The sequence below is a fragment of the Tiliqua scincoides genome, chromosome 4 (genome assembly GCF_035046505.1).
Source record: "Tiliqua scincoides isolate rTilSci1 chromosome 4, rTilSci1.hap2, whole genome shotgun sequence".
Classification (NCBI taxonomy): Eukaryota; Metazoa; Chordata; class Lepidosauria; order Squamata; family Scincidae; genus Tiliqua; species Tiliqua scincoides.
In genome coordinates, this window is record NC_089824.1 from 71,563,865 (window position 1) to 71,583,532 (window position 19,668).

At 42.0% G+C, this 19,668-nt stretch overlaps 2 protein-coding genes across 3 annotated transcripts in view; one reads left to right on the plus strand and one right to left on the minus strand.

Annotated features, from left to right (window-relative positions):
• ADNP2 (ADNP homeobox 2) overlaps positions 1-11,815 on the plus strand; it is a 29,088-nt gene extending 17,273 nt beyond the window's left edge. For both annotated transcript variants that reach the window (XM_066626227.1, XM_066626228.1), the window contains exons 3-4: positions 2,888-2,977; positions 6,428-11,815. In XM_066626227.1, coding sequence (XP_066482324.1) covers positions 2,888-2,977; positions 6,428-9,421 — 3,084 coding nt within the window. In that variant the 3' untranslated portion in view covers positions 9,422-11,815. The remainder of the gene's footprint in view (positions 1-2,887; positions 2,978-6,427) is intronic.
• A 367-nt stretch (positions 11,816-12,182) lies between these two features.
• On the minus strand, positions 12,183-17,954 carry BLOC1S4 (biogenesis of lysosomal organelles complex 1 subunit 4). Its single transcript, XM_066625084.1, has 5 exons — positions 17,717-17,954; positions 17,170-17,241; positions 15,960-16,061; positions 14,782-14,916; positions 12,183-13,458 (listed from the first exon to the last, which is right to left on the minus strand). The coding sequence occupies exons 1-5, from the start codon at positions 17,915-17,917 to the stop codon at positions 13,369-13,371; spliced, it is 600 nt and encodes a 199-aa protein (XP_066481181.1). The 5' UTR covers positions 17,918-17,954; the 3' UTR covers positions 12,183-13,368.
• Between the last annotated feature and the right edge of the window lie 1,714 nt (positions 17,955-19,668).

A 19,668-nucleotide genomic window follows, 5' to 3' on the forward strand; every position in this document is an offset into this window, starting at 1 on the left:
ACAGAGAGTCAGGCATTCTTCTGTATGACAGCTCTTCAGACACTTGAAGATATTCATCATATTTCCCTTTAGTCTCCTCTTCTTCAGTCTGAACATACCAAGCACCATACATCATTCTTCATAAGCAAGTCATAAGCAAGGGGTTTCCAGACCCCTAATCATCTTTGTTGTCTTCCTCTGAAGTCACTCCAGTGTATCAGTACAGGCACTCCCCAACTTACTTAAGCCTCCTCATATTTAATTTGAGTTTACATAAAGTCTGGGCTGTACTAGAGGAGCCACCTGTTCTCATTGCTTCTCTGTAAATCTTGCTACTCCCTTTGCTTTGTTAGCTGGGGTCATCATTTTTATTTGTTTTTCATGGGGAAGAATAATAAATTCTGTCTACATTTTTAGAAGGTATGGGGGGTAGAAAAGTAAATTTCACAAAAATAGTAGAAACTGGTTGGTGTTGAAGATGCTGGGAATCACATACGTGCTGTGGCAAGGACCCAGCCCTTGGCTTGTATGTGTTCAGCACCCCATATAAGGAATAATGTACTTGCTGGTTGTCATAAGTAAAAGGTATGCATAGTTTGTGTTTAGGACAATACCGTAGATACTTGCCTATAGGGTGAACATTTGTCCCAACAGATTGCTCATGAATCAACCCTTCGCCTTATCTGCAGGGCCACTCGGGGTCAGGGCTGTTTCAGGCACACTGCGCAGCAGTAGTGGTGCTGCTGGGGAGGGTGATGCACCAGCCGTTCCCCCACTGCGCACTTAAGAAGCGCGAGACTCCACACCTCAGTCGGGGAGCCTGACAGCTGCTCAACTCGCTTGCCGCTCCCTCCTCCTCGCTGCTCCTGGGCATTGCAGTCCCGCCCCCTCAGGCTCCCTGAGCCTGGTCTCCTCGGCTCTGACTTCCTCCTCCTCCGCCCCTGCTAGTCTTTACAAGGACAGGAAAGAGGAGTGAGGGAGCAGGAGCCTGGAGCGTGGTCCCATGCGTGTCATCAGTGGGGCTTACTCCCTGGAAAGTGCGCATAGGATGGCAGCCTTTGAGCCCAAGCCTGTGCATGCCTACTCAGAAGTAAGCTCCATTATTGTCAATGGGGCTTACTCCCAGGAAAGGATTGTAGCTTGAAGATGGGGAGAGAGACAGGAGGGCTGCTTTTTCATGCAGTTTGCAGCTCTGCATCTGCTTCTTCCAAACGAGAGGGAGAAGGGGAGCCCCCCCACACAGCCTCCCTCCCTCCTGCCCCCATTCCTGCACTGCCTGCTTCTCTCTGCCCTTCAACTCCAGCCCCTTTCTTCCCTCTGCCAGCCTACACTCTCTTGAACTGTTTTCTCCCCCTTCTCCTTGCCCACTGTGCCCCCCTTCTCTTCTCCCTTCCCCACTGTCCCTCTTTCTCTGCCCCCTATTTACAAGCCATTCCATAAGGGAAACTGACCAGGAAACTGATTAGAGCAGCAGACAGCAGTTTCCATTTGCACATCCCCCCAAGGCAGAGAGCAGAGCTGAACCAGCTCCCCAGAATCACCCCACTTCTTTAAGAGTACAACCCCCCTGACAGCCTTGATCCTGCTGTAAATGGAGGAGGAAACGGCCCTCAGACCAGTTGAGAGTGGGCTTGTTCCAGTTGCAGGATGCACCTTCCCTGAAAGTGGAAACACTCCCATTGAATGTTTCACAAGCTACAATTCAGAGCACCATTACTTACGAATAACACCCAGGGAAAGCAATGGGTCTGCTTCTGAGTAAATAGGGTTTCAGCTATGTGCAGGTGCACTTGGTCACAGCCATTTGCTGTTGCTTGTCTCTGTTGTGAATTGAATTGCACACTCCCAGTTGTGTTCAACTTAGTATGTTATATGTAGAGCTTCTGGGTTAACACACCAGACACCTTAAAGGTGGATTTGATTCATAGATCTCCTGCAGTGGTTCCCAACCTTTTTCACTGGCATATCCACTGGCAGCCTATTTCCATAAATTGCACCCTTCACATTAGCAAAATGTTTGCAATAATACAGGCCCTCATCTCCTCTATATGAAAGCCCAGACTTCATGTATTTATCACAGTGTTTTCTCTTTTTATCTGTTTGAAGAACGGAAGACTCTGCACTGTTTTGCACCAGAGGTGTCCTGAGAAATTCTGAGTGATAGATCACTTTTTTTATGTTTTAGTTTTTTTTCCTGTGCTGGTTTTCAATCACTGGTTCATACATGAATTGATGACCAAAAACTAGCTATTGGTGGGGCTTTCACAGTCAACTAGTTACCTCCCTTCTTGCCCTGCTGGCCCTGCAAGGCATTCTGGAGCACTGCCATTATTCCATTCTCTAAAGGTTCTGTTGAGTGCCCCTGGGGGTACATGAACCCCAGGTTAGGAACCACTGTTCTGTTAGTATGTTGTTTACAGTGCAGTTACTCTCTGATAGTGTTTACAAAAAGATGGTGAAGACCAGAATTTAAAAGTTTATGAATAAATACGAATCTCATTACCTTTTACTATATTTTTAATATATTAGAGACTGTCAGTTCTTAGGTAACAATTACTGGTAGGTTATTTTTCAGGATCTGGCCTCTGGTAAAATCAGACAAAACTATAATCAGACACCCCCCCCCCCAAGTTTATGACCCTGACTTATCCAAGGGTCATAGAAAATTCTATGAATCCTGCCTCAAAACCTGCCCTCGACTTGTCTGTGAGATCGACTTATGGGCAAGTGTCTGCGGTAGCTTAGATGTGTTGGTTGCTGTTTTCTTTGACATTGTAGTTTATGTAATTTGTTCTCTAATTAGTATGGTAGCTGACTAATGTTTTCAGTTATAATTGTATTTTATTTTAACATAAAAGTTGTTGATTTAAAGTAAATGCTTCTCTTATACATCTTTATTGCTTCATAGACTCTGAAAGGCTTTGACCCAGGAGAAAAATATTTCTGCAACACTTCATGGAATGATGTCTCTCTTTGGGAGTCTGCGGCTAAAAAAAAAGTATGTATGTTTATCTCAATTTATAGGAGACAGTATGAGCATGAAAGTGTAACTTAAATGAGTGCACAGGCCTTTTTGTGCCAACCTGGTTTGTTTTTTGAAACTTGTTTGCTTTGAAATTCAGGTTCCAGTTTGCTGCCAGTTTAGCAATAGTTAGAGCAGCCATTTTCAACCACTGTGCCGTGGCACACTGGTATGCTGCGAGTGGTCCACAGATGTGTCACAGGAATTTGGAGGAAGGTCATTTATTAATGGGGCCAATGGGAAATGTGAGCCCCACTGGCAGCATGGTGTGCCTTGTCAATTGTCAACAACCTGGTGGTGTGCCTCGACCATTTTAGTGCCTTGTCAGTGTGCTGTGAGATGAAAAAGATTGAAAATCACTGGGTTAGAGGATTCAGGTTTTTAAAAGGAAAAGAAAAAAACTTTGAGAGTCTTTCACGTGAATGATAAAGCATGTGACAATATAATTAGTCCAGTGTTTAAAAAATGCAGGCACAATTATAGAGGATTATAAAACTGATAGAGCCAATAAAATTGTAAATTTGAAAAGCAGTTAAATTGGTGAAATACCTAGGTAAATGAAGATGTCTTCAGTTGGAAAGACATCACTTTCTGTCAGCTGCGCCTCTCTGGGAAGTTTGTTTCATATATGGGGATGCTGCAACTGAGAAGCTACCCTCTCCAGTCAATGCCTGCTGCACTTGAGACGGTAGAGGGCCTTTGATTGTACAGCTCAAGCAGTCTTTTGTGGGAGGAGACACTCTTCCTGACAGCAAAATCCCTGGTGGTTTCCAGACTCTGAAGTAGTTCCTTGTTGTTGATATTCGTATGTAGTTGGTCAGCATCCAAAGCAGGGATCTCCAAAAGTTTTGGCATGAGGGCCACATTGAATATCTTCCATGGTGTCAAGGGCTGGGAAATAAATAAAAAAGAGCATACATACATTAGAGACGGCACCTCCTCGCCAACCACCCCCTCCTCTTCCCAACTCCATTCCCGAGCTTAAAGTTCCCCACTCATCATTCCCCCTCTCTCTTACTCAAACATACATATGCACAAACATCATCCCACTTACTTAACTCATTTCTCACTACCACCACACACACAAAAGGAGGCAATTGTGGGCAGCTGCAGCAGGAGGTTTTTTCTTTTTCCTGGAGTTCAAAGCCTAGGGGTCTGGGAGCCAGCGCGCCTTCTTGCCAGCTGCCCCTCCTCCTCCCGACTCCACTCCCGAGCTTAAAGCTCCCCACTCAGCATTCCCCCTCTATCTCACACAAACACTTCACTCACTCTCCCCCCCCCCCCAACACGGTAAAGAGGTCAGAGAAATCAAGTACAGGTCTACTGTTGCAGCAGTTGTTTTTCCCTTACCCAAGTTCAAAACTGCCCAGCGGTCCAGGAGCCAGTGAGCTTCCTCTCCAACTGGCTGCCTGGCCTCATGTGAGGTTTGCACCGGCTGCTGAAACCCTGCCCCCTCCAACCTGCTCCTGGCTCTCACAAGAGCCAGTACAAGCCCAGTGCCTGCTCTCAGCCGCACCAGGTGCACGCTCTTCATGTTACAGTGGGGCCCTGACTGCCAGGTGGTCCTGCTCTTACTGTTGAGAGTCAGAGCATGTGCTGAGCGCAGGCAGTCCTATTGTCTTGGCAGGAATGGCAGAAGGGTGACATAAAATCCCCTGTGGGCTGGATGTGGCCCATGGGCTGGGGTTTAGAGACTCTTGATGCAGAGGATCATAGGCCTAGTTTAGACTCTGCATGACCAACAACTCTTTCTTCTCCCCAGATTGTCCACTGCCTTTCTGTTACCTTGTTTCTCTTGCTGTCTTCCTAACTTTGGTAAATTTGTCTGTATCCCACCTGGGCTATTCAAAAATGTTAGGCTTTTATCCCATGCATTCTTTTTCAGTCCTTACTTTGGTTGTGCGCACTGAGGAATGGAAGGACAAAGAAGCCCGGTAACAGCCCTGGGTGGTGGTGAGGGTCTTGGGAACAGGGGGGAAGGCAGGGTAGTAGGACCAGTGGAACCCTTCTCCGCCTTATCCTATCTTCTGTGTTGGGCTGCAAAACCAGACACAGAGTCTTTCAAGTCTTTCTCAGGGGGAAGGAGGTGAAAGTTCCCAGTGTCCGCTGGATACAGTGGTATCGGCTTTGGTGTCACTGCTCTAGTGGGTGCTGGAAAGCATAGGATGGGCTGTCAATCTCTAAAAAGGAGAACTCTCACCATAAGAGCATGTGCTGCTTGTCTAGGTAAAATACATGACGTATTAAAAATGAGACCACAACCTACTCCTTTGGTCTCTCTTTAATTTAAACATTGTTGAGGTGTAAGAATGCCTGATTAACTTTTAGGCAACCTTTTCTACCATCCTATGCTGGGGACCTTATCCCTTTTCTTTACTAAATCCACTAACCTATGTTGTTTTTGCATCTCTCCACCAAAAAAGTAGAACGAGGTAGTTGTATAGATCTTTCTTGCTTGTATATTCCTTACAATTTTAAATTATTGATTAGAGAGGATTTTAGTTTGTCTTTAGTAGGAGGTATGTATTAAAACAGTAATTAGGAGAAAAATATGAGTTTACAGGTTTGTTCAGTTTGATATAATAGAAGGAACTGAAAGAACCAGAATATAAAATAAGGTATTCATGTCAGTCCCTAGTGCAACAATTTTAATCTTTTTCACCTCACAGCACACTGACAAGGTGCTAAAATTGTCAAGGCACAGCATCAGTTTTTTGACAAGGCACACTTTGCTTTTGGTGAGGGGCTTACATCCCCCAATTGCCCTACTAGTAAATTACCCTTCCCCAAACTCCTGAAGCACATCTGTGGATCATGTGCGGCACACCAATATGCCATGGCAAAGTGATTGGAAATCACTGGTTAGTGAGTTCTTGGAGATACTGGTATTCTGATGTGCAGATGGAGCTCCCTTGAAGTAAATGAGAGATCCTGCTTGTGCAGGACCAGCGCACACATGTTTGGGGCAGTGATATTTGAAATGTAAATTCAGTGGGGCGAAGTGGGCAAGAAAGGAAATATGTGTTAAAAATTGATAATGTAGAAGTTCTTTTACGTTTTTGGTATTCAAAGTTCATATTAATTTGAAGGCATATAATAGTTACAATTGGAGAGGAGTCTAAAAAAAAACTTTGTATCTCTGCTTTGTCTTAACTCCATACCATAGACTGGAAAAGTTTTGATCTCTGAGGAAGCTTATATCCAGCTGGTGAGAGAGATGAGTGACTTTCAGTATTTCTTTACTCTTGACAACTGACATAAATATTGATTGATTTTTCTATTTGACGATGCTAGTTGTATGATCTGAGTTTAAATATTTGTTGTAAACTGCCCTGGTGGCTTTAATGGAAGTGGAAAGACAGGATAGTAAGTTTGTATTTTGTAGATTCCTGAAGTATCCAATTCTCTTTTGTTCTTGTTTTGCAGAGATACAGAACAAATCCATATTGCTGTAGCCTGTGCAAGTTCTCATCAAAATTCCTTAATGCTTTCAAAAATCACTTGAGCCGTTACCATGAAGATGAAATGGACCAAGAGTTGGTTGTTCCTTGCCCAGAATGTTCATTTGCTTCTCATTCCAAAAAAGTGGGAAAACACTTACGGATGTTTCACGCTAAGAAAAAAATACTAAACTATAATGTAAGTGGTGGCATGAGACAGTTCCGTAGCGATGCAGTTAGCTTCACGTGTCAGAAATGTCAGTTTACTGACACATTATATTACAATACAAAGAAGCATGTACTGGTAACCCATTTCCAAAACCTAATAAATACATACTTTGAGGAGAGGCCAGATGAGAGTGAAGAGAATTTCACTGATCACTATTGTAAAAAGTGCAACGCTTTTGCAAACAGCCGGGAGTCTTTAATATATCATGTCTTGACAGCTGAAGTACACAAAGATCTAGAAAATATATTTAGACCCATAATTTCAGTACAGCCTAAGAAATCAGGACAAGCAAAGTCACTGCAGGCTGTCAATATTGCTCCCAAGCCTTCCACAGTTGGAGCTACTCCACCACCAATACCAACCTCTGCCCCAGTGACCCCGTCTCCTACTACATCACGCATTCAGCTTTCTCTTCCATCAATGGGTCAAAATCAAAATATGGTGCCAGCAAAAGCAGCTTCAAACACAGTTGGACCACTGAGTGTTTCAGTTGCCTCCAGTAGTCAGTTGCCAACACCTCCAACTTCAGTTGCCCAGCCACGTATTGCTCTTGTGCCTGGTACTCGACCAGGTGGTCAGACTAACATTGCACTTCAGCCTGCAGTTTCTCAACAGTTCTTTGTTTCTCAACGACTTCCCCTAAAGCAACCTGTGAGGCCTGGGGTTCTGTGCCTGAATCAGCCTGCTGGGACCGTAAGTAGAACTGTTTCTCCTGGAGTTCTCTCATTCACCCGGTCTCTCCGGCCTAGTCTGGTTCCTCTTAATTCACCTATTAGCCCCACTGGCAGTTCTGTTGTGCCAAGAGCTCTTCCTGTGACCCAGCCGGCTGGGTCTCTAAATAGAAATGTTGGGACTGGTGCTATTTCAGTAAACAGACCTACTGCACCTGGAGCTCTTGCTGTAAATCAGTCTGCTGGCAATTTGAATTGCTCCAGTGGACCTGGGGTTCTTCCAGTGACCCAGACAATTGCACCAGGGGTTCTTCAGTTTAATCATCCAGTTGCCCCAGGGGTTGTGTCTGTAAACCAGTCAGTTGGACCTGGACTTCTCCAGTTTAATCAACCTGGTGCTCTCCCTGTAAATCAGAGTGTCAGACCTGGAGTTTCTCAAAATGCTACTTTACTTACTACAGGACCTATACTTAGACAGTTGATTCCAACTGGCAAGCAAGTTAATGGGATACCTACATACACTCTTGCTCCAGTTTCAGTGGCTTTGCCTGTGCCACCTGGTAGTGGGGTGGCAACTGTTACACCTCCGCAAGTCCCTGTCCAGCTGATGCAATCTGGTGCAGTTACTCCACTGTCTCAGACTCCAGTTACTGTGCCTTCTTCTGCTTTAATAACTTCTTCTGCAAATACCCTTGCCAAGACTTCTCTCTCTGCTTCTGAAATGAGCCTTGCCCTTAAACAGGCTAAACAGTGGAAGACATGCCCTGTTTGCAGTGAGCTTTTCCCATCAAATGTCTATCAGGTGCACATGCAAGTAGCACACAAATTCAGTTCAGAAAGGACAGAAGTTGCTGTTGAAAGCAACCAAGTTGCAGCCTGGGCACCCTTTTTAAGGTGTTTAAGAGACAAGACATTTCGCTGTTATACCTGTAAATATTTTCTGTCTAAGACAGAGGTTGTAAAACATCTGTTCACACATGGAGTAGCTTGCTTGTTCTGTGCTAGTACTTTCCATGACTTAAAATGCCTTGTGGATCACACTAGAACTATTCATAAAGGGAAGAAGAAACTACATGCAGATTATGATAACAAAGGGTTTCAGTTTGAGAGTGATTCTGAAGGTGGCATGGTGTTTCCTCACTTTGACTTCTGTGTAACATCATCAAAAGAAGAACTTGGTGAAAGAGAAGTGCATCTAGTTGTACTTGCTGGGGTAAATTCAAGGACTGTTGTTCCTCTGTACATCAAACTGCAGCTTGACGTTACTGAAATGAATAAAGGAAATAAGAAAGTCTCAACTTGCCCCTTTTGTTATGGTACTTTCACTAGTACAGATGCCTATGAGATCCATCTGAAGGAAAGGCACCATATCATGCCAACTGTACATACCATTCTGAAGACTCCTGCTTTCAAGTGCATCCACTGCTGTGGAGTGTACACTGGCAACATGACTCTGACAGCTATTGCTGTGCATCTGCTCCGCTGCCGGAGTGCTCCCAAAGACAACAACCCAACTGTGAAGATGCAGCTTGAGCTCAATGAGAATAAAGATGTGCCACTTGTGAATGGTGAGAAGCATGATATTGCATCTGCTTCAGCTAAGAGAAAACAATCTGATCATCTTTATGCTGTTACAGAGGACTTGAATGAAAACCAGCAGTTCCTGATTATAAACAATGGTACAGCTCAGATTCCAGCAAAGGACATGAATTTTATACCTTTCAAACGACGAAAGACTGATCATAAGACTGAAACAAAGGGACAGCCCTCAGCTGAGGATCTTCATATTTTAGCATTGAATCCAAAGCCATTCCAGCGTAGCTCAAATGAAGTTCAAAAACGGTTTCTTGCAGATTATTTTCACAAGAAGCCATATCCAACAAAGAAGGAGCTAGAATTACTGTCCTCCCTTCTGCATTCATGGAAAACTGATGTTGCATCATTTTTTGGGAGAAAAAGACACATGTGCCTAAAGGCAATAAAAAATCTTAAGCCATCTGTGCTTTTAGGCTTCAAGATGTCTGAACTTAAGAATGTGAAGCACAGATTGAGCTTAAAATGTGAATTGGAAGATCTGTAAAAAAAAGAAAAAAGAAAAAAGCTCTGAAATATATGGCAATCAAGATTGCCTTCTTGTTCAATAACGGCCTCATTGGTTTAGTTTCTTGTAACATTAAAATATGAGTACATAGTGCCTCATTCAGCTTGGGCAATGGTTTATTGTGGCAGTGGGGTACAATAGAGTATATTGAGGCTTGGTTTCTTTGGTTTTTATTATGTTCTTTATGGAGTCATTTTCTCCACACATTGGTTTTTATACAAATATGTAATATACTTTCTGATGGTTTTCTTTCCTAGTTGTTTCTAAAAAATAAAGTGTGTAATTTTGGTAAAATATCAAAACTGGTTAGATGGTCATCATAATAATTCAAAAAAATCTTCTCCCATCACTTTAAAATTTGATTGGGGGCTTCAAAGCTCATCTTCAAATTGCCCTCTCAAAAACCTCACTTGTATTTATCAGTTACAGATTCAACAACCTTGATTAATCAGAAACATTGCATTGTGTGTCATTGTAGCTACAGGAAGCCACTGCAGCTACAGGAAGCCAACAGTCAATGGTTAACAAGGTTTGTTTCTTGACTGTGGTTTGATGCTATTGGTTTCATTACTGATTTTCATAGCTGTACAATTCTTGCACAGAAAAAGTTTAGTTGAAATATCAGTAAGACTTTCTGAAGGTTTGTGTCTTTTCCCCTGAAAGTATTCCAGGTATTACTTTGCATCTTGGCATAAAATAAGAAACTATTCAATGTTCAGGAAACTCTACATCCCTTGGTGCTATCGGTGGCCAGGCTCTGCTGTTACATACTATTTCAAGAAACAGTTGGCATTGCCTCTGAGTGCCAATCCATGACTTCTGCCACTCAGATGGCAAATATTCCGAAGCTTCTTTTACTGATTCTCCAGTGGGCTGTGCTGTTTGTGTTTGAAGCAACAAATCAGCAACAGCCACTTTAGCAACAACAGTGAAGGAAAACTTTGCGATGCCCATTTGGCTTAAAATTCTTATCTTCCTATAGTCTGTTTATAGTGGTATAATTCATTATAATTATACCATTATATAATCCACTATATATACACCCTATATATACCACTGTATTATGTATAATATTGTGGTAAAATCTGTAGCTCCTTAATTTTTTTTTAATTAGCAAAACAGGATTGCAGAGTCCTGAGTCTACTTAAATCCAATTTAATCTGTGCATGGTATTTGTAACAAGGTTGATACGGATGCCTTGCCATCATCGCAGTAGCTTGAAATACTTCTAGATGAGTCACCAGAAGATGAGTTTCATTTAAAATTAAGCAAGGTCTTGAATAGGGGCCAAGTTCATTCTTTAAAAACAAGATAGATTTGTGTCAGGTTTTGTAACTGCTGTTCTATGCTTTATTTTGGGGCAGTTTATGTTTTGGCACCCTACAAATCCAGAAGACTAAAATACCATTGGTGAAGTAACAGTCTGTTCAATTTGAACTGGACACCTTGTGCTACTGTAGCATCAACAAGGAGGAAAATAATGTATTTGATGTGCCCACTTTACATTGTTTTCTAGTTACTAAAAATTCTATTCTATGCCAATGGATTTTTGTGTGTGTGTTGGTGAAACTACATATAAAATACCTTTGTGCTTATTAAGCAGTTCAGTTCCTATAAATGTCAGAGTTGTAAGAGGACTTTTTGGTTTGGCTTCTTTTCTCTTGGGCAGCCTTGTCTGCCAGCAGATTTGCCATTGTAAAGGAGGAGATATTGATATCGGGCCTTGAAAACCAGCTGTCTGTAGGTTTATTGGAGACATGAGCGAATTGGTCACGTTCTCTGCCTCTGCACTGATACTGGCAGATAAAGAGAGTAGCAAAAGGGGAGGGATAATAATGAGTTAGCTACTTGTAAGTGTGGGGAAGAAGCTTATTACTGCTACTGCTTAGCCTTTGACCTTCATCTACTTAGGCAAAAGTAGCAAGATGATGTGGCATAGCACCTCTTTCCTGCCCTCTTCTGCTGTAGATTATGGGGAAGATTGAGCTGTAAAACTTTTTAAAAAACACCAGTGTCTAATATATAAGATAAAATTGAGAAACTGGGGTTGGATACAAAGTTACAACTGCAGCAAACAAACTTAAAGGGAAATATTTTGGTCGTGGAAGGTAGTGACTTACAATCAAGACAGCCTTGAATGCAAATCTGTCTTTTAGATTGATAAATCTGAACCTGAGAGATCTTGAGGATTATGGAGGGGTCAATGGAGAATTGAGTAAAACCTAAATGTATCATTGCAGTGCTAGAAAATCTGGTTTTGTACGATCAGGGTTTTTTAAAGATTGCAGAGTGACTAGTCACAGTGAATTTTTATCTAATTTAGACCTTGGTTTTGGTTTCAAATAAACTCAAATTTTTCAATTTTAGATGTGCATAGACAATTCTTTAAATGGGTATAATCAAGCAGTATTTTCAGTTGATAAGTTTGTGTTTGGCCTGGTTTGTACATGTGGGTCTGCAGGGATAGTGTTACATATCTTATAACCTGTGAAAAATACTCCTATGTAGAAGAATATATCAGAGACAAATGGTACCATGACCTCATGAGCTATCACAGTAGTGCCATAGTAATCTTATGTTTGGGCAGGGTACTATAAAACAAGGCAGAATCAGTAGGACAGTTACTTGGCAAAAAAAGAAATGGGCAGCTGTATCAAAATCCAAAAAAATATTATGGATAGCTAACTTCATAATATGTAAATTGCACTTCTGTGGTTTGAAAATAAGGACTTCATACAAATCTGGGAAATCTTAATTTATTTAAATTTAATTAAATTTCAAGTTATAAGAGCTTTGGTCAACATACTTTTGGTGTTATATACAAAAAGTTTAGGTTATTCATCAAAAAGGACTTAGCATTGCTTGTCCTGGAAACGTTACAGCAGTGAGTGCATATTGCTGTTTTTACTTTGCAGCAGTTCAAAAAACAATGGAGCTTCTGCTCCTCTTTATTCAAATACAGTATTTTTCCCCAAGATGTTGAACAGAGTCAAGACACATTCATTAAGGACATAAATGCATAGTTAGGGTCCTTATTGCACTTTATCACATAACTATTAAATCTCTGTGGTATCTAGGTTAAAACTAGCAGCAAAACAAAATGAGATACAAAAAAACACATTCTTTTTTTCTATTCAAAATGTCTGATTGCAAATGGGCCTTTGTACATTTTATTTTTCCAAATTTTCAACACATTTAAAAAGCTTAATACAGCTTGTAAACTGGTGGATGACTCTGAGAAGCCTGGAATAGAGAGGAGTGTACAAAAATGAATGGTTTGCCTCACTCTTCCCTCCTACTCCTGAAGGTACTTGAAGGACAGGAGTACGGTACACATAAAAGCTTGCTTCCTTACTGCCTATTTCTCCCTTATGTAGAGAAATTTTATTTCTCCCTTATGTAAAGAAATTGCCTTTTTTATTTTGGAAAGGTGTAAAGCAGCAAGCATAAAAAGAATGAGCAAAAAATTAGTCTCTTCCTCATATGTTCTTTTCCTTTGTCTTCCCTACCATATTGTAGCTTAAAATGGTAAAAAGCTATGAAGAGTTAGTAACAGAGGATCATAAGGAAACTCATTCATGTCAGCATTGTTCCACTTCCAGTCTTCTACCCGGACTACTCTCATACATAGAAACAAGGATTAGTTGTCCCAGCAAGCTGTGTGCTTCCTGCCTGTCACCTTCTACTTGATGGCTTATCATGTAAGGTTAGTTGCCTTACCTGATGTGTACATAGGTTACACTGCAGGAAGACACAAACAGTATATTCTACACAAAACAAATGAAAGAAAAGTATGAAGTCTGACATACATTCAGGATAGCAGCAGGCAATGTTTTTCAAAGTACAACAAACTAGAAACAAGCATAGCTCTTGCTCACTTAATACTATCTTTTAAGAGAATGTGCCTGACAGTGAAGTCACATGTGCTATTTTTCACCAAGACAAGGAAAGTAGTCTTCAGTCTTGAAGAGCTCTGGAGGTTCATAAAGTGTATGACTGTGTCTTGAAGCTGATTTCTGTAATTAAAATCTGTATGTTAGAATACTTCTACATAACAAGGTGGATAATTTAGATTTTAGGCTACATAATCTCCACACCATTTTAACAGTAATTTGCACAAAAACAATCCTAAAGCCAACAAGCTAGTTTTTCACAGTGTGCGGCACACTTTGTTGTTATACATGAGAAAACCAGGTTTTTAGAAAGACAATAATAGTTCTACAGTGAATATTTAATGCAATATTAGATTTATGTATGTGTGGTATACAAATTACTCCTGGAGTACAAAACCAATAGGAATTGAGATAGGAGAAAATGAAAGCTGATGATTTTCCACTTCACCCCAGTACAGTGCCCCATATGCATTTCTTAAATATTCTGATTCATTTTGGGCAAGGGGACCATGTATTTATGCTATCTAAACTGCTTTGTGAACTTTCTTTGAAAAGTAGTATATAAAAGTCTGATGATAGTTTCTCATAGGGGCAACAAACCCTCTCCATCTGCCCTTTTGAAAGAGCTCTCTGAGATACTATGGTGAAGCACACAAGTAGCTTTTGGAGAGGAGAAGAATGATGACAGATTCCCAGTACAGCCACAGCAGCAGCAAGTCCTACATTAGCAAAGGACAAGCCATAAATTACTTTCAGTAACAGTTCCCAAATGATAGATGAAAAACTGTTTAATGAGGCCGCATGCTCCTTCCTCAAACTGGTCTCATGTTAGCTTTCAAGTCAAACCACAGCTCCAGGGCTTGTACAAAGCCAAGAACTGGCTTAACTAGCCAGAATTAAAGTGTTATGGCTCTGTTATGAGCCAAGGAAAAGAAGGATCAGATGAGATTGGCTTATGTGCTCAACCCAGCAAACCATGACTATTTTGGTTTGTAAGCTAGTCTTCTTTCTCTCTAGAACAGCAATTTTCAACCTTTTCATCTCATGGCACACTGACGAGGCACTAAATTGTTAAGGCACGTCCTCAGGTTTCTGATTATTGATAAGGCACACTATGCTGCCAGTGGGGGGATCACATCCCCATTGGCCCTACTAATAAATGGTGACTTCACCCAAGTTTGTGGCACACCTGTGGATCACTCGGGGCATACCCATGTCTGCTCTAGAAACTAGATAACTGAAGGCTCATTTCCATAAGAATGTTTGCCTTTGCAACTGAAGGCACATATATGGAGCCTAAACCCAAGCCTTCTGCAAGAATCTAGCTTTTGTACAGGAATTTAGCTTTTGTGAGTTCAGATGTCAGTCTTTTGTTATTGATTAATCATATCAAATGAATTTTAACAGTTTTTCAATATGAAAAAATCTTTTCTGGAAAAAGCTTACATTAAGAAAGGATGGCACATTGATTGTATGTAATAGTTTTTTGAAAGTGTTTGGAAAAGCCCCAAGGTCTGCTTCTGCCTTTGTGATCTGCTCCTCCATCCCAGCCACACTATTTCCAACCATTTTCACAAAAGCCTGGTTGAAAAAACAAAACCAAATGATAGTAGTCACAAACAAGCAAACACAGAATAATACCAAAATAACATTTCCTAGCTTAGTTCTGTCATCTAAACAGATACCTTATTTTTAAAAAATGAGAACATGCATTAGCATTTGATTTCCTAATTACATGAATACCAGGGCTACAATCTAATCTTCTGCTCAGAAGAAAGCTCCATTGAGTTCAGTGGGACTTTCTCCTACATAATCATGTATAGCAAGGGTTCTCAAACTGGTGGGTTGCAGCCCACCAGTCCAAGAAGCCCTGCCTCTGCCCCCTTAAGGGGCGGGGGGGGGGGGAGATGGTGATGACACATTCAGAATGATTATGCTGTTGCTGGGGTCACTGGCTTTTTACCTTTTTTTAACTTGCCCATCTTTGGCTGCCTCTGTGGGTGTAGGGAGCCCCATACAGGGCTCCCTGCACCTCAAACATTGAAAAAAATGCAATTGTGACACATTTCCAGGTTACAAGTGTGAAACCAGGTAATGATAGCATTTTTTCAATGTTTTGAAGTGTGGGGAGACCTACAGAGGGCTCCACGGGTCTCCACCCACCCCCAGAGGCTGCCACAGATGGATACTTTTTTTTTTAAAGTCCATGTCCCCAGTGGTGGCATGATCATGAGATTTAGGAGCAAGACTAGATCCAGACATGTTCTACAGATAACACAGCAAACTATTCCCATGCAGTGATCTATACCACCAAAGATCTACCATAGAAAGGCAAGTTTCTCCTTTCTTATATGAAAACTACAGAAGCATGTGCATTAAAGAGGCTGCCTAAGGCAGAAAAAGAAATGAACTTGCAAAGCTTTTGCCTCCTTTCAAACTGGGAAGCTCTTGCAGGGAGAAGTTTCTCTGTGTGCTTTCAGTTCACATGTCTGCAAGAGATAACTGGATCAGACTGACTTCTACACTGGTCAATATTACAGGATTCAAAAACCAAGGGGAAATGGCACAAGAGAATTCATAATTCTGTGAAAAGGTACTGTGATGCCAATCTTAGAAGTACATACCTCCAGTTTATCAATCTTTCTATATAGCTGCCTCATTTCCATAGCCTTTGCATGAATATGTGGCACACTTTCATTGACCACTTGAGAGGAATCACTTCGAATCTAAACAAAAGAAAAAACTGTAGTAGCCAAGTTGGTATAACAACTCTGAAGAATGCTAAATAATTTAGTTATCCACAATCTCATTAATCATCTAACTGAAAATACACAGTGATTTTCTGGCTCCATAACCAAATTTAGTTAGCCAGTCAAAAACCTTTAGTGGCATAATACACAGACATACAGACATCAAGACATTAATAACATACAAAAAAATCAGTCTCAATCCTCTGTGTCTTACTACTAATTTCATAGAAATAGCTACTCTTCCTAATATCCTGACAGCCTCCAAAGATAGGATGCACTGTATCTTATCTCGATCAGACCAACCATTTATCTTTGTCAAACTTAGATTAAAACAGGGCTGTGCATGCCCATAGGAATGTTGAGCTACCCAAATAACAGAATTCTATAGGTTAGAATTAGCTACTGTTGATTTGGATAATGAGTTGTGCCAATATAGAGGATACAAGTTAAAATCTAGAGATGAGGACCAATAGCTTGTTGCTGTAAAAATAAGCAAGTGCTTACTCATTTTTTGTAAGATGACCTAATCAATTTTTAACTGTCCATGAAACCTTATAAAAAATTCTTGAAAGCTTTTTTTGTGTGTTATTAGAGCAATTTGCTTTATTCCATTGAAACTGATTCTTCACTCAGCCCATAGAAGAGGCTGGACAAGCATTTGCTAGGAACTGGACATCTACACTCCAGTATTCTATTTCACCTCTGTGTAAAGGCATGCCCAGAGGGCTTTAGATGCTGATACAAATAAAGCTGAAAACCAATTGAAGAAAATGTTTAGTCTAACTATAACCACGCACAAAGGTGCTAAACTTAGGCTACAATTCTATACACACTTTCCTTGGAGTAGGCCCAACTGAACATAGTAGCATTTACTTCTGAGTAACCATGCATGAGATTGTAATGTAAGGCTGCAGTCCTATACATTCTTACTGGGAGTAAGTATGGGAGTATGGAGTATACTGGGAGTAAGTTCCACTTAACAGGGTTTACTCCTGAGTAGAAGTGCTTAGAGTAGAGTAGCTAAGTAGAAGTGCTTAGAATTACACAGCAAGTTACCCCATACATTGCTCAGTGGCATACCTACCATGTCTAGCATCCCCACAAACTCATCGACCCTGGTCAGCAAATCTTCCAGACTCTTGTCCAAGATTTCAATCTTTAAAAAAATAAAAGTTTCAGAGTTAGGCAAAAATGGCAGCAACAGGCAAGCACAGGTGGGAGAGGCATACCTGAGAGTAACTAAAGAAAATAGAGGAGGGGTGTCCAGAGCAAGAGTAAAGCAGGGTTGGGGAGGCAGGTGAGGCAGAGCCTCCCCGCTGCATGAAAAGCACTGCCACCTGGGAGGTGGGCAAGAACACTCACCCCACTTGCACAGCGCGTGGGGTGAGTGTTCTTGCCCACCTCCCAGGCTGCGGTGCTTTTCAAAGGACTGCCACGGGGAGGCTCTGCCTCCCCAACCCCTGGATTAAAGAGCACTAACTGACAGCGCTGCTCTGAGCTGCCCCCCCCCCAGGAAAAGGGGCCACAGAGAAGGCTGAGGCAGACCTATGACTGGGAGGGAGGGGGGACGCCCTCCAGACCTCCCCCCCGCTGTGCTAGACTCCTCCCTCGCGCCCCGCCCCTCCACTCACCTGCCCAACGGAGCCGACCCCGCTGGGCGGCGGAGGCAGCAGGTAGGCGGCGTAGTCGGCGGCGGCGGCAGCCAGCAGCAGCTCCCCTCCCACGGCGTCCTCCTCCGCGACGCCCGAGGCGCTGCTGTGACTGTGCGAGACGTTGCCGCTGTCCCCGCTGAGCTGAGGCAGTGCCGGCTCCTCTTCCGCTGCCTCCTCCATTCCCCCCCCTCCGCCACCTACTCTCCGCTCCCGCGCATCGGGCCGCGCCCCCCCCGCCTGTCACCTGATTTAAACCGACTGCAGGAACAAACTGTCGGTTAAACCGCCATATCGCGCTACGGAAGCCCGGCGTGGACAAACGTCAAGCGTTCAGGTGAACGTTCGAGCTCGGCTCCGCCAGGTCTAGGCGGAGGGGGCGTGGCGAAGGGTAAGCGCTTGGAACGACGCACGTGACGAGGCCCTGTGGAGAGGCCACGCCCCTCTGCCTGCGCGCGTGCTGCCCCTCCTCGCCCTGGGCTTTGGAACTTCCAATCTGGTTGCAGCTGAAGGGGGAGTTTCTGCTCTGGACTTTTCCTCCCCATCTTAGTTTCATTTGGTTTCTACCCAGAAATAAACTATTGAACAGCAGTTGCTAACTCAAAGTACTGCATTTTTCTCCTCCTTGCCTTTGGTCAGTAGTTTAATTAATTGCTTGATCGATTATTAATCAAGCAATAATTTATTAATTATTATATTATATTATATATTATATCATATCATTATATACTATTATATACTATAATTTATTTGATTAATTAATTGGTTGATTAATTGTTTGATCTAAATTAATAATGTAATTAAACAATAATCAGATGTTTAACTTAGTTAATTAATTAAACTACTGACCAAAGGCAAGGAGGAGAAAAATGCAATACTTTGAGTATTATTTATTAATCAATTCTAATTAATTAATTTATGTTAATGATAATACATTAATGATTAATTAACTTTATTTAATTTTAAAATTTACTTTAATTAATTAATTTAATAATTAACAGCCCAATTCTATGCACATCTGCTCAGAAATAAGTCCTGTTCATGTCAATGGGGCTTACTCCCAGGAAAGTGTGGATAGGACTGGGCTGTTAGTTAATTAATACCTCTCCTTTCCTTTGCCAGAGCAAATGCCAAAAGCAGCTTAAGACAGATGTTCACCAACACAAACAAAACTAATTTTGTAATTTTGTAATGCAGTTGTACAAATCGATGGTAAGGCCACAGCTGGAGTTTTGTGTCCAGTTCTGGTTGCAACATCTCAAAAAGGATATAGTGGAAATGGAAAAGGTGCAAAAGAAAGCGACTAAGATGATTACTGGGCTGGGGCACCTTCCTTATGAGGAAAGGCTACGGCATTTGGGCCTCTTCAGCCTAGAAAAGAGACACCTGAGGGGGAACATGATTGAGACATACAAAATCATGCAGGGGATGGATAGAGTGGATAGAGAGACCCTCTTTTCCCTCTCACAAAACACCAGAACCAGGGGACATCCACAAAAGTTGAGTGTTGGGAGAGTTAGGACAGACAGATGAAAATATTTCTTTACCCAGCTTGTAATTAGTTTGTACCCAGCTTGTACCCAGCTTGAAATAAATCCTTGCCACAGGATGCAGTGATGGCATCTTACCTGGATGCCTTTAAGAGGAAATTGGACAAATACCTGGAGGAAAAGTTCATTGTACTAAATACCTGTAGTATTATTGTGGGTTACAAGTCATAGTAGATATGTGCAAGCTCTTGGTTTTAGAGACAGGCTGCCTCTGATTGCCAGATGCAGGGGAGGGCACCAGGACACAGGTCTCTTGTTGTCTTGTGTGCTCCCTGGGGCATTTGGTGGGCCACTGTGAGATACAGGAAGCTGGACTAGATGGGCCTTTGGCCTGATCCAGCAGAGCTCTTCTTATGTTAAATACAAACACCACAATACAAACAA